Here is a 15,748-nt window from a genome sequence, read left to right on the forward strand (position 1 = left end):
ATAATATTTTTTCTTTAATTTTTAATTGTATCACTTTGAAATAACATAGAAAAACATAAAATTTAGTATACGTGCCTCGCACGTAGCTTTTTGCTAGTATATATGAAATACATCCAATTGATAGAATTGATCTAATCTAACATCATATGGATGTTGAACCAATTCTATGACAGAAATTATTTAGATCAGATTAGATGATAAAACTTAACATCTAATATATAATTGGATCGAAGCTGAATAGACCTACAAATATTAGAAGTGGTCTAATAAACACCCCCTAGCACTAATACAATCAAGTGACCAAACCACCAAACATGATAATCTCGTAAAGTGATAATTTTGCTAAAGATAAAGAATGTGCAACACTAATAGCAATCTTAGAACAATATTGAAAAGAAATACCATTTAATTATTACAATAATAATCACTAACCATAACTCATATTTGGAAAAAGAAATTATAATATATTTACATCAACTTTAAATATTGTACCTTAATATATAATTACATGATATAAATTTAATATTTTCATTAAAATATAAGAAAATAATAAATTTGTTATTAATTTTATTTTCGCCACAAATTACTCTATTTTCTTTCAAAATACGGTGGAAATAATATGTGATTTATTTAAATTAAAATTATTTTAGGTACAACTTATGAAAGGACTCCTTAAAATTAGTTTATAGAAATTTCCAATTTTTTTACTTTTGTACTGTGGGGTAGAATTTTTTTTTAAAAATACTGTGTATGTTTTATACTGTGTATTGTATTAAGTTTTTACTATTGTTCAACGGCTATTTTTTAGTTATTATTTTTAGTTATTTTGTGTTGTTTTTAGTTATTCTATTTTGTATTCAACTGTTGTGATATAAAAATATAGTATTTTTTAAAAAAATTCCCATCACAATATTTTGTGTAAAAGCTACCTCAAATTTCATTTCAGTATTTTTGTTAGATATTTAGGCCCAGGCCAACAAAGTTTTGGTCCAATAATGGTGAGCCCTACGTGGAAGCCCATTTCACGGCTCTCTTTCAGACTAATTTTCTTCCTTGAAAAATGAAAACTCAAATCGATTAGCCAGCCACAATCTTAGACTCATCGGGACTCGCCGATTCTTCCAGAACAAACAAACCAGGGTTTGGTATTCGACAGCCATAGCCAACAACTCCGCTGAGAACGACAGAGTAAAGGGGGAGACGAAATGTCTTCGATTTTGCAATCTCTTTTGAATCCAAGGAAGAGCTGGTTGGCTGCTCAGCACATGAAATCCGTTTCCCAAAGCCTCCGTAACTACGGTCTGCCCTCTTTCCCCCCTAAACAAAAATGAAAAAAAAAATCCCTGATTCAATCTATGTATAAGAATTTTGTATTTATGATTTCATCTTAATGGTTGATTTGATCATGGTTGGGTTGACAATTTGATGAATTAGGGCTCCGATATGATGATCTGTACGACCCCTACTACGATCTGGACGTGAAGGAAGCTCTCAATCGGCTGCCTAGAGAAATAGTTGACGCTCGTAATCAGCGTCTCAAACGTGCCATGGACCTTTCTATGAAACATCAGTACCTCCCTGGGGATCTTCAGGTTCGCTTTTTTTTTTTGCCTAATTAAAATTGTTGGGTAATCATGTGGGTATTTAGTCTCATTGTTTGCAAATCTGATTCTTTACATTAAATTGTCGTTTTCCTTATTTTGTTCTGCAAAGACAAACGAATTGTTTATGTGAATAAACATTTGTAGAATCATAATTTTCAATTTGTGGCGTTCGTTCTTAATCCATTTTGCGTTTGTAAACTTACAGTAATTGCTTCACGAGACTTAGATTATATCCATTTGTGGAAATTTAGATTTTTTTTTTTTTTGAGTGGATCGTTTCTGGGCATCTGGCATATTGCCAAGTCCTACTCTCCGTTGGTTTTTAGTAGATGGAACATTGTTGCGTCCAAAGTGTGTTGCATTGATCAATACATAATTGAATTTTGGAGTAACTAGTTTAGGTTGTTCTCATGAGGTTTTGGTCCCGATTCATGGGAACGTACATAGAAATTTGTTAGTTGTTATTGCTGCCACAGATTGCTGGGTTTTGCGTGAAGACCTAATGAAAAATAAGTAGCGGATGTTAAGGTTAAGTTATTTATTTCTAACACTTCACGTATAGCACAAAAATCATCTTCTTAGTTTTCTTCATTCCTTTATTGCAACTTTTTCTTGGAATAGGGGAGTTGGCTTTGTTAATTGAAACATTAGGAAGTTAAACTAACAGACGGGTTCTGGGCTGAACCCAATTCTAATATTTCAGTTTAAATTGCAGCTGTTTAAATTTTTTTATTTTTTTTTTCACAAATGTTAAAACTTTGCCTTCTTTTGACTCATTTTCAGGCCATGCAAACACCTTTCAGGACCTACCTTCAAGAAATGCTTGCTTTGGTAAACACTTTTCTTTTTGTGAATTATTTAATAATGTTCTGTCTGCTGCATTCACATATTTTATATGTTTTCCGATTGCTGATGAATATTGATGTTTCACTTATATTTCGCAGTCCCTGTTTTTACCCCCTTTATGTATCTCTAAGTTGATCCTTAGCATGACATTTCGTCTCTGTGCTGCTTGTTCACTTGTGAAATAATTACACTTTGTATTGGTAGGAAAATATTTGTTTATATGGAAATATAGAGTGGTCGCCCAAAGGCTCAGGCATGCGATTTGCTTATGTAAGTTTGAGGTTGACTTCCTCCTTCTCAAGTAACGATTGAGTTGAATCCTATTATCAAAGAATATATATATATAAATAGAATGTGTGTGTGTGAGAGAGAGAGTTTCTAAGGTGGGCATTGTTTTAAAAATCGGTCGAGGCGCGTCTCAAGGCAAGGTGGTGAAAAAACGATTCTGAGGCGACTCCTCATCTGCCGGACTTGAGGTGGTTCGTGTTGAGGTGTATGAGGTGCTTCACCAATAGGGTTTAATTTCTGTGTTTTTAGGGTTTGTTTTGGGCTGACTTGGGCTTTTTTATGTTTTATAGCTTCTATTGATTTTTAATTGACTTTATGGGGTTTAGTTGGGGTCATTTCTAACATAATTTTAATGGAGTAGATAGATTTAAAAAATAAACTCTGAGCAGCTCCCTTCTTCTCGGACTCCTCCCTCCACTCTCCCCCAATCTCACGCAGCTCTCTCTCTCCTCCCTCCTCCCTCCTCCCTCTTTCATTCAGAGAAAGATGATAATCATGAAAACAATGCATGATCATTATGACTTCTTTGACATTTGAATTGGAATGGGGAATATGTTCCTACTTTCTATATATGTTTAGAACTTTTACTATTTTTATTAGTTTCTACTTTCTATATATGTTTCTACCTTGAATTTAGTTCATCATTTGGAGATCTAATTAGTACTTTTCATGAATTTTACGACTTTTTTATGGACTATGTGTTGTTTGTTATGAATTTTATAAAGGTTTTCTTCTTATTTTTGATGTGTAAACCTATTTTATAAAGTTTTTCTTCTTATTGTTGAGGCGTACGCCTTGCACGACTGAAGGAAAATGCCTCAGTACCCGATTCCGGTTTTTAAAACCTTGAAGGTGGGGCATCATTTTGCTCCTACCGTAAGAGTTCTTTTTGTTGACATTACGAGAATATACATCCTAATTTTTTTTATATGACGTGTAGCAAACATCTCATTAGTATAATTTATTGTCTAAAATAAAGCTTAAAATAGTTAGTAAATAAGCATGTGTTGTGTGCAACTAATTGTTTAAACTCTATTTTTGGTACAATAAATTTTTTAGAATTATCCAAAGCCTGACAAGATGTGTGCTATAATTATAATCTAGTAAATTAAATATAATGATTTAGTTATAGATATATATGTTCATTTAATGCATGGGGTTACCCTGCAATGAAATGGAATTAATTGAAACCAAACTATGCTTTGGTCCACATTGAGAAGTATCTATCAGAAAAACTACTGCTTTGATTTTTTACTGTGAATTGGACAGAATATGCTGAAATTTGTAAGCAATGGACGTTGAATTTAGCTAGATTTTGGTGATCTATCTTAAGCTGACGTAGACGCTGAAATTTGTCAATAACACATAGCATATTTTTTGCTGTTTGTATCCAGGTGAAGAGGGAGAGAGCAGAGCGTGAGGCTTTGGGAGCCTTGCCACTCTATCAGCGTACCATTCCATAAGCATGTTGTTGCTTCGTGTAGCTATTTTTAAGAGCGGATCTCCGAACATAGTTACATTTGCCTTTGTGATAGATGTGTTTCAATACTGGAAGTGGAGATTGTTCCTCTTCTAGAGCTTATTTCCAATTATTTTGCCTTTAGGTATCTGAAAAGAATTTTCCGACAGTTGCCATATAAGGCTTTGTCCTTATTTTCGATAATGATGAAGGATTCAAGTTTTTCTGTTCTATATACTTCAATAAAATAAAGCTATTTATTGGCTTACAATTTTAACTGTCTTTGCCCCTTTCTTTTCAATTCAATTTTATAATTAACTATTGAAAACTTAAACAAAAGGTGTTATTTTTGTATTCTGAATGTATAACTGTTTCTATAATAAACAGGTTGATTAGAATATTTAAATGGCATGGATTAACACATCTTTGTCCATCATTTTACTATGAACTTATCGTCGCAGCAAAATTTACACACGAAATTGCATATTTTTGGTTTACTTTATTCTGCTTTTAAGTTTCAAACACTTTATTTTTTGTAGGAGGACGTTAGTTTGGTAATTAATTGTACAAGAAGTTTGTAATGAAATAGAAAATGGCAAAGAGCTTATGTTGTAAGAATATTACCGAGCAGATGATATAGCAGAATCTATTACTATACACAAGAATATGACCATTTTATCTAAAATAGAAAAGAAAAGTAAAAATGGTTGGGCATAAGTTGGCAACAATAGACACTGACATCTCGATCTAAAGCTGTCAGAGCAGACAAATGTGTGGCCATTTTAAGATATGGTAGCTCAAAGTATTTGCCTGTCTTATTGTGAATGTCGATCATGATTTTTTTCATACCCATTGGAACCAAATTTCACAATTTACATCCACAAAATATTTCCTTCTCATCTCAATTATGGAATATGGTACGTCTCTATCACTATGTCCATATGCCGACGTTTTCGACTGTTCCTGTGGTAGTATATGTATGTACCTACCTTTAGGTGTAGTCCGAATGATATGTTCCCTGCTATTGTTATCTTTCAAAACTAAACAATTAAATTATATTATGGATGGAATGGATGGAATGGATGGATCATTGATCGAGTAATGCAGATTTTTCTTATTTTCTGTGGTCAAAACATGTTAACAAACTCTGCATATTTCTCTTGCATGTTAACAAACGTGTGGTCATTCATTTTAACTCTGTTGGGAAAGATGTATATAATTTTACTTGGAGTTAAAACGTTAAATCAAAGCTGTCAGCTTCCATAAGTTTTATGAGACGATTTTGGAATAAATATTGCCTCGTGGGAAACCTATCTACTGTTGGACATTCCATGTGATACCATGAGCCCCATGCCTTAATGGTTCACTATACACCATCTCCCTCTTTGTCTCTATTGACTTGGGTTGCCCTCACTAGAAAATTCCCATATCTTAGTCATTTAATTAACTATATTTATCTCTACAGTACACTATCCCATATTCCTACGAATCTGGTCTCTATCAATTTCAAACTCATTGTCTTCCTCTTCTTCTTGTTTTTCTTTTTATTGATGGTAGTTTTTTCCCATGATAAATTTCCATCTTTTTTTACTTTTTTTCAAGTCATGAACATGTGAGACAGAATAGCCAATAATAGTTACTTGTCTTCAGTTCATATTAAGACAAACAATAGATATATATAATAGAAGCTACTTAATTTGATCTAATCTGAAGCACTAGAGCAAATATATAATCACGTACTCAAAAGCATATTATTTACTCAAAATTGAAGGTGTCCAATTTAATTAGGTTCAATATATATCTCCACCAAAGCTTTCACAACCTTTTCTCTACCTACATATTTAGTTTTCATTTTAAGGAACCACAACACAACCTTCATTTTTTTTTGGAAAGGAACCTTCTACCGATTCATTTTATTATAATAATCAAAGTCCAGTAGTGAGAATGGCCTTATCTGTTATTAAGTGTTATGTGCTCTAATCATTATCTCACATTAATATTATTATATTTATATATATAAATTTAGAAACAACTTCATTAAATGAGTAACGTGGACAGTTGAGTCATTTCATTTGATAGTGTCGTAAACAAATTCACTCGCGGCTGGGTTGTCTTTTCCTATCAAACATGCATACGTCGGATTAAACTCAAATGATTCATCGCTAGCCAACGCCATTTCGAAATCCAATGCTTGGATATGGAATGCTGATCCTAGTTGAGAGTACTGAGAAGGAAATAAAAAACAAATTCCCAGATATTCTTCCTTTCCACAGAAAATATTTTTTTTTTTAAAAAAAGGGAAATTCGTCATAATTCACAAACATATCAATAGATAGATAGGTGTGCCTCTTCGTTGTTTGTATTAGGAAGAAGGGCATGTGAACTTATAAACTCCAGAGTATTATTTATCTCATGTTTTACTGTATAATTTAATGAGGAATAGGGTGCTATTTGATTGTATAATATTATTATAAAATAATATTATGTTTTGTATTATATATTTTTTTAATATATATTTTTAGTTATATCATATGTGAAACTAAACTCGATTCTCTCTTTATTTTTATTTTAAACTTGAACTTTGGATTTCAGACTTTAAATTCAGGCCCTGATCTTGATCCAGACCCCGATACTACAACCTCAATCAACCTTTACCTAGACCTCAGACCGCAATCCAAACCTTGAACCAAACCCAAATCCCAGACCACAATTTGAACCTCGACTTAGACTCGACCCGACCCCAACTCGAACTTGAACTTCATCCCCTAATGAAGATCCCATACCTTGGACCTTGAACTCCAAACCTTGGACCCTAGACCTTGGACCAAGAATCCTAGCTCGGAGTTGGACCTTGGACACGGTCTAGACTAGACACTGACTCCAACCTTAGACTTAATTAGACCCTGAACTTTAGACATGGCCCAAACTTTGGACCTTCAGTCCCCAACCCCAAACCGGACCTGGACCTCGATCCCTGACATAACCTGGACTTGAATTAGACCTAACCCCGCCCTTGCCCCCACCTCGACCCTAAACCCCTGCCCCTACACGAACCCCAACCTTTACCCAAACCTCGATGTGAAACCCTAGCCCGAACTTGGACCCAAGCCCCACCCCGTACTTCAAACCCAGCCTAAACTCGCACCTCGACCGACCTAGCCCTGAGTCGGACTTGGACCTTAAGCCCCAGTGCAACTCTAATCCCCAAACCTCAGCCTAACCTGGAGCTTAAATCCTAACCTAACACAAACTCAGACCAGGTCGGGGCTCTGACCGGGACCTAATCCCGAACCCTAGACTCGAGTCAGACTCAAACCTAAACACGACTCAAATCCAATCCCATTCCTAGCCCCAAACCTCGCATGATCGAAGCCCGAACCTCAGCCTAATCCAAAGCCCAATCCCCATCTGGTAAAATATGTGTTTGTAATTATTTTTTTAATAAAATTTTACTTGATTTATAATAGTCAAAATCTAGAAGATAAAATTATTAATGTTTAACATCAGTGTCAAAAATGTTACATCACTATTCTATTATCTACGTAAGACTAAAGCTAACATAAACACCATGTTTCAGCAACAAGAATAGTTTAGAAGAATTTTAAGATTGAGAAAAAGTTAGGTGTAAAAATTGTATTTGTTATTTTATTTTTATTTACGTAAATATATGTGAACAACTATGGTATCCACACAAAAAATAATTAACGAAAGGTATAATCTAATTGAGACAAGTATAACACACATATATATTATATATATATATTGCATATTTGATAAGAATCACTTTAAGAATTCACAGTGTAGACCTCAACAATCATTGCAGGCACCTCTTCAAACCAGGATAGCTTATTGTCTAGCCTAAGAGCATACTGAGCCAATCCATGAGCTGCAGAGTTATTATTGCGAGCCACATGTGACAAAGTTGCCTCTAGAAATTTTGACAATAAAACTATAATATCAGCAAATAAAAACCCAACTCATTGAAATACTTTTTTCTCCTTATTAATAGCCATCACCAATGATAAAGAGTCTGAACACACTGCTTGAACATGGATCCCACAAAAGTGAGCCCAATTAAGGCCAACTAGCAAAACTAACGCTTTAAACTATAAAATAGAAATCCCCCCTGTACAAACAAAAACAAAAAATTGATATCAAGTTAGATAACAAAAATACTTTAAAAATTACAACATACAATAGGAAATAAACCAATTACAAAGGTCCTAAAATAAATTTAATCTTCAAAAAAATCATTCTACTCCTACACAGAAGATTAATTACTGTTGACTGAGATTTTTGGCAACTAGCTTAATATATGAATATCGATAATAAAGTGTGTTTAACAGAAGATATTTTTACATAGTTCAGGCGTTAATGAGCCTTAGTCCACGAGTCACTTCTATTGGCATTGAAGGTTACAAAAATGGTAGATTTCCTAGAGAGTTTGACATTGTTCTGGCTTGATCTAAAATTCTTGGATCCTTTTTACAGTGTACATGTTACCCTATTTATAGGAAAATATATGTGGGATTTTTGGAAAACAAAGGCTCATGAGGTTCCATCTCAAAACTAATGGTAATGAGTGGAGTAGCTCATGTTCTTATATATGGCTCAATATTTTTACATTTAATATTTTTGGGACAATGTTGTCCAATATCCTCCTCAAGACGGTGCTATTTTTTCTCACCAATATTGAATCACCTTATCACAAGAAATGTTATTTGTTCGCTTATTTATTTTTTTTATTCGGATCTAAAGTGTCTTTAAACTATCTAGATCTCATGCAGCTGACTTTACTATCTGGATAGGTGTGGATTGAAAGTCCATGAGGGATATGTCTTTGATACCATGACAAAAATCATGAGGTTCCATCTCAAAACTAATTAGTAATGAGTGGAGTAGCCCATGTTTTTATATATGGGTCAATATTTTCACATTTAATCAATGTGGGATAATATTGTCCAATACGCGTATACTCAAAAGTCCCTTAAAGGTTACACCTTTAGAGGTTATTTCCTTTGGTGAGGAGGGCTTGTTACTGATCTGTGTGACAATTGAAGGCATGAGCTATTTATGCGTGCATGAGAAATATGCATGTCATAAAAAGTAGTGGAGGAATCCCCAAGTATGTTTGTTTTATAGGAAACTCGTTTTGCTGCTCGCACGTAAGGGAAAAGCTATAGTGCTTTTCCTAGTTATGCGTTACAAAAGTTAGGACCAAATGCAATAGAAGGGATCTGAGAGGTTTCAACCCTCCCAGATGTTTCTTCATTTAAATCTTGCTTGTATTAATTCCTTGAGTTGACGTGGACCTCTCGGATGATACCTTGCTCATAGAGCTGCCTACCCTCTTTCCCTGTGAAAATATTGTCATTATGTATTTAAGTCAAGTCTCATTTTCCACCTAGCTAATTCTTTGAGTGTCGCGTGTGTAGTCTGATTTTTTGGATAACATTTACCCCCAAGTCTATGCTTGCATTCTTTAGAGTAGGGACTTGCTAGTGGCATCATTTGAGTTTCCATTCAGGAGGTGAACATATCATTGTGAGGCATTTCATGAAATAGAGATTTGTATGGTGCAAAGCAAGTGTCTGTTGACAACAAAGGTTCTTCCAAAGGTGGAAGACATGGAAAGGGGAGGTCTCATTCTAGAGGACACAAAGACCGTAATGGCTGCTATCACTGTGGGAAACTAGGGCATTTCAAAAGAGATTATTATTTATGGTAAAGAAATAACAAAGGAACATCAGATGATCAATATAGTGACTCAAACCATGGAGAAAATTATTTCTCAAAGCAAAAAGAAAATAAGCAAGAAGCTAATCTAAATGATGGCTATGAAAATGGAGAAATTTATATTACTGGAACTAAGTTTAAAGATGAATGGATTTTAGATTCAGGATATACATTTTACATGACTAACAATAAATCCTTACTTACTAATTTTAGGGAATCCAAAGGAAGGAAGATCATCCTTACTTATAGGGGTAGACTTGTGCCTAATTTATCCAGAAATTTAATTTCTATAAGTGTGCTAGATGACCTTGGTATTGTGAGTAAGATTGAAACATGTACTATGAAACTAAGAAAATATTCTATGACCATAATGAAAGGCTACAAGGAGGGAGTCTATACTACCTAAAGGGAGAATCAATTTAAAATTGCTACAACACAACAACAGAAATTCTTAAAGATTCTAAGGCAACACTTTGGAAGAAGGCTTGGACACATAGGTGAAAGAGGTTTACAAATAATGAGTAAGTAGAATCTTTTATGCAAAGATAAAGTAAGTAAAGTTAATTTTTGTGAACATTGCATATTGGGTAAGTATTATAGGCTTAAATTTAAAGTTGGGACACATAAGTCTAAAGACATTTTAGTATGCAAACATGTTTATTTAAGGGGTCCAAAAAAAGTACTAACTCATGGGTGGAGTAGGTTCCTAGAAAGGTACCAACTCACATGGACAGTAGTTATTTTCTATCTATAGTAGATGACTATTCTAGGAAAGTTTGGGTATTTCTTTTAAAACATAAAAATGATACTTTTGCTAAGTTTCAAAATGTGAAAACCCTAATGGATAATTGCTTAGAGTTTTGCATGATATGTTTGACACATATTGCAAATGGGTAGGTATTCAAAGACACATAACTGTTAGAATTGCCCTACAACAAAATAGAGTGGCAGAAAGGATGAATAAAACTATCATAAACAAATAAATATGTATGCTCCTTTTCAAGCTAGGTTGGCCACTAGTTTTTGGGGGGAGCAACACTTACAACAACTTACTTGATAAACAGATGTCATTCAAGTGCTATGGAGTTCAAAACTCCTGAAGAGAGCAAGTTCGCTAAACACCCAGATATGTCCCATTTAAAGGTATTTGGGTGTGCAGCATATGCACACCAAGTGTTGGTAAGATAGAGCCAATAGTTCTCCCGTGATCCGTAAGGGGAAATACCAGGTGTAGTGGCCAAAAATTGCTCTTAGCCCAACGATCGAAGTACTTACGAAGCCCACTTATAAGTCAGAAACAAGGAACGCGTAAGCCCAATGGCTCACATGGGCCACGCCCAATCCATGCTTTTTGGGTCATACCCATATTCGAATGTCCAACCCACAATAAAGCTTGATTTTAAAGTGTAATGTTAGGGTTGACGCGTGGAGGAAGAAGAACGTTAAGTTTCCCAACTAACCCAAAAAAATAGCGATCTTCCCTAGCATAGCGGAGCGAGAATATCAACCCTCTGAGTGATACGCTAATGGGAGGACGCTCATCTAGGAACGAACCTTTAAGATGACGCTCATCCCTGGAGAAGTGGGGGAAGACCGTTTCTCTAGGGATGGACCACGTTTCAAGAGGTAGCCATTTTCCTAAGATAATAAATAGGCCCACACTGGGACTGAGTGATGGGAAAAAAAGGATAGACGAATATTCACTCTCTCTCTCTCTCTCTATAGTTTTACTACTAAACTTATCATTTCTCTACGATCTGACGTACTCTTTCTCATTCCGGTAAGCAAGGTTTGACCGTCGATCATCACATAACCATAGACACAGGAAGTATTTATTTACATTTCTTATTTTCTTTTCTACTTCGCACGATAAATTTACTGACTTAACCGTCGGAGTGCCTTCGGCCGGCACCACCCCAGTGTCCCAAGGTTTCACGGTAATCCTTTGTCTTTGTTCCGCAGTTTGTCGGTGCCCACTAACGCTCATTCCGATCATTGTAGATTTTAGCATCTACACCAGGTAAGCTGTGCAATCTCACATCGCCTGGGAAAGGTCATGTGTGATGATTTTGAGACTGTGTAGGTATGGGACTATACAGATAAAGAGGGCTTAAATGGATTGATTGGTACTACCTATATCAACAAGGTGCATCTTGTTTTTTGGTAGCCGTAACGAAAGAACTCCACGGTTAAGCGTGATTGACTTGGAGTAATTTCAAGATGGGTGACCTCCTGGGAAGTTTTTCCAGGAAGCGTGCGAGTGAGGACAAAGCATGCTGAAAACACTCGTGTTGGTCTGTAGGGTCAGTCATCAATCCTGGAAGCAACCAGAGTGGCGTACTTGTTGGGTTTTATGCCCTAAATAAAACTCTTTACAATCTGATTAGTTATCAATATAAGAAATTTGAAGTGATTGATGTTTGCATGAATTTTACATGCTAATGGTTTAATATGTTTAATATGTTTATTACTATTACACACAGAATCAGTTAAATCCAGATCATATATTTATTCACAATTACAGTATCGGCAACACAGTGGAATGTGATTGTGTTCATATGAATCAAAAGACTTGGTACTTGTTTCATCAGTGTTATTGGGTTTACACTAATGTGTTAATCAGCGATGATGTATACTTACACTTGGAGTAAGTGTTATGTTCTTTCAGGACATTAGTAAAGTATACTAGTTTCGAATGTATGGAGTATACATTGGACTGGACCGATTTTGCAACTAAGTTAAGATATTACAAACTTACCGTTATACATATCTTTCCAAGTCAATATCAGTAGTTGATCTTAAGATTAAAAGAATCTAAATCCTGATATGCTTAGGCTCAACTTAGGAGTGCTATTCATGTTCTTTGATTTATTAGTTAAGCCTACTTTTGGGTAAGGGTGATACATATATTTTGGGAACATGATAGTATGATTGAGTGGGAGTGCTGAACATAAATATGGAATCTATAGCTTCTACTGGTGTATAGAAGTCAAGTGATGATTCCCTTTGAGCTTAGCAAATAGAAGTAAATTGATGAGTTCTTGTTTAACTGACTAATTATTAGATCACTAAACACCATTTACAGGTAGCTAAGTGTTTTAAGGGGCAAAATACATTGAGGGGTGAGAACGGTAAAGAAATTCCATCTCGATGTAGATCATCTATATAAAGGATCTTTAAATCACAATAAGATTATAACAATGGTTAAATGAGATGGCATATTGATATCGTGGAACATACAATATGCTCTATATAAGTCTGAGAGTGCAATTCTAAGTTCTAAGAGTGGATTCAACGAAGAATTAATAAGTAGGAATTTACTTGGTAAATTTGGTTCACTTATTGGAAGCTCAGCATATAGATCCATGGTCCCCATTCTAGTTGAGAACATTCTGCTTGTAAGACTCATTAATTGATTCGTGATTGATCAATTATAATTCTAAAGTTAGACTATGTCTAATTTTATGAATTTTCACTAAGTAGGGGTGAAATTATAAAGAAAAGAGTTTTTAGGTTTATTTATTTATTAATGGACTTTATATGTCTAATTAATAATTAAATTAAATGACAATATTATTTAATAATCTATTTTAGTTATTAAATAATTAATTTTGGCATTTAAAAGGTTAGAATTGGAAAATTGGCGTTTTTGAGAAAATAGAGATAAAATTTGATAAAACTGCAAAATCAAGTGGGGCCCACTACAACACCATGGCCGGCCACTTAATGAGTTTTTTCAAATTGATATTTTCATTATTTTAATGCCAAATAATTCTTAACCTAAACCTAGTAGTTGCCTATAAATAGAAAGTGATGGCTCAGTCACAACACATGCTTTGACAAGTTTTCACAAGCCTTTCTGACAGAAATTTCTCTCTTCAGAAAAACTGAGCCTTCCCCACTTTCTATACCTGGCCGAAACCTCTTCTCTTCTTTTCCCTTCATCAATTTCGAACCCTAGTGAAAGAGTAAGTGCCCACACACAGCAAGCAGTAACTCAATCATAGATTGGAAGACTGTGAAGGATCAAACTTGAAGAAGGACATTCGGGCTCAGATCTTGATTATACTCTGCTACAGAAAGGATACAAGGGTTAGAGATCTGAGTGGAAGGAGACATTAATTCCGCTGCATCAATGTAAGGTTTTCTTAACTTTATATGTGTTTAATTTATCGTTTTAGAAAGTTCATATTTAGGGTGTTTAAACAACATACTTGTGAGTAGATCTAAGATCCTGGTAAAATAAATTTCCAACAACTGGCCTCAGAGCCATGGTAATTGATTTACTTGCAAGAAATTTGGACTTTAAAACGATTGTTTGTTTGTTTTTGGATGGTATCATGTTGTATTGAGTGTTATTTGATGATTGATTGGTGTTTGTAAATTTTCGTGAAAAATAATTGCGATTCTGTTTCTGGAATTATTTTTATTGGATAGTATGGAAAAAATTAAGCAAGTTATTTTTTTACAGAACTCAATTTCGATTTAATTTGAATTAGTTATGATTTTTTGAAGATTCGAAAAAAATCGGAGTTATGCTGAAATTTTCCTGCGATCGCGAAAACTTTCCGTACAGCTCACAATTTTTTCGTTTTTCTTCGATTTTTCATATTTTTTCATGGAATTAACTTCCGATTTTTGGTGTAGTTTTGTATTTATATATTTACTATTCCTAATTCAATTCTAATTATCATTATGAATTAATTTAATATTTTTTAAATTTAATTCAAGATATTAGTGTAATTTGAATTTGAAATTAGTAAATATCTATCTTTTTGCTTAATAATCTATCTTATTTTTAAATTTGATTATATCTTATCTTATTTTTAAATTTAAGGTTAGATTTTAACTATTTTAAAATTAATTTTTTTTTTAAATATTTTGACCTTATTTAAATTTAAAATAAGATAATTATAATCATATAATTTTAAATAGATGTAAGATATTTTGCTAGCTTTTAAATTTTGTTATTTTATTTATTTAAATTAAATTTAAAATCTGAAAAAGATATTTCATTTATCTTTTCTAATTTTTATTTAATTTTTATTTATAAAATAACATTTAATTTTTAAAAGTAGTTAGCAAATTTTTGAAATGATATTTAGGTTGGTTGAAACCTAATTTTTCAAAATAGTAGGTTTAATCTTAAATATTTATTTTTTAAATAATTTCGAAATTTAAATTTATAATTTTTTTTATTTTCGAAATTAAAAATATATATTTTTTTAAAATTTTATTTTTCGAAAATTAAATTAAATTTATTATTTATTTATTTAATTAATTATTTATTTTTCGAAATTATTTATTTAAAATTAAATAAATCCTGCTTCCAATTATCCAGCTAACCTTGTTGCAGGAGTATGTGGTTTTCGCTTGTGTGTAAGTTTTTCAAAACCTATTATTACTTGATTGCAAATAGCCATGGTTACTTTTTGCCAGATCTAATGATCTGATGGCTCCCTTTGTCAAGTTAATAATTTGTAACAGGTATATTTTACAATCTTCTTTCATCTGTGTATGACCTAGCAACATGATAGGATCCATCCAAGTGTGTACCTGTGTGAGCCTATATGTTTATTTTGTTTTAATATAGATGCATATAGGTTGTTGCTAAATAAAATGTCACACCATGATAGATTTTATTTAGGTCCATTTAGTTATTGGACCTATTCAATTAATAATAGTTATTTATTTTAAGGTTAAATTCCTCTCTTTCGGGCCTTGTGTGAGAGTTGGGAGCCATAGAAGTGGGTACGACATACTGAACCATACACCCCCTCACATGAACTACCCCAATTGTGAAGGCCCATTTGCC

General features: G+C 33.6%; 1 protein-coding gene across 2 annotated transcripts; it reads left to right on the forward strand.

Annotated features, from left to right (window-relative positions):
• Window positions 1-1,029: 1,029 nt before the first annotated feature.
• LOC115722841 (cytochrome b-c1 complex subunit 7-2, mitochondrial) lies at window positions 1,030-4,474 on the forward strand. Of its 2 annotated transcripts, none has more exons than XM_030652181.2 (4): window positions 1,030-1,299; window positions 1,435-1,592; window positions 2,388-2,435; window positions 4,133-4,474. In XM_030652181.2, exons 1-4 carry the CDS (start codon window positions 1,206-1,208, stop codon window positions 4,199-4,201), a joined length of 369 nt encoding a protein of 122 aa, XP_030508041.1. In that variant the 5' UTR covers window positions 1,030-1,205; the 3' UTR covers window positions 4,202-4,474. The 2 variants fall into 2 exon arrangements, with proteins under 2 accessions (XP_030508041.1, XP_060959628.1); XM_061103645.1 differs by lacking the exon at window positions 4,133-4,474 and adding an exon at window positions 2,655-3,353 and having other exon boundaries at window positions 1,060-1,299.
• The last annotated feature ends 11,274 nt before the right edge of the window (window positions 4,475-15,748 follow it).

The sequence above is a fragment of the Cannabis sativa genome, chromosome 9 (assembly GCF_029168945.1).
Source record: "Cannabis sativa cultivar Pink pepper isolate KNU-18-1 chromosome 9, ASM2916894v1, whole genome shotgun sequence".
Classification (NCBI taxonomy): domain Eukaryota; kingdom Viridiplantae; phylum Streptophyta; class Magnoliopsida; order Rosales; family Cannabaceae; genus Cannabis; species Cannabis sativa.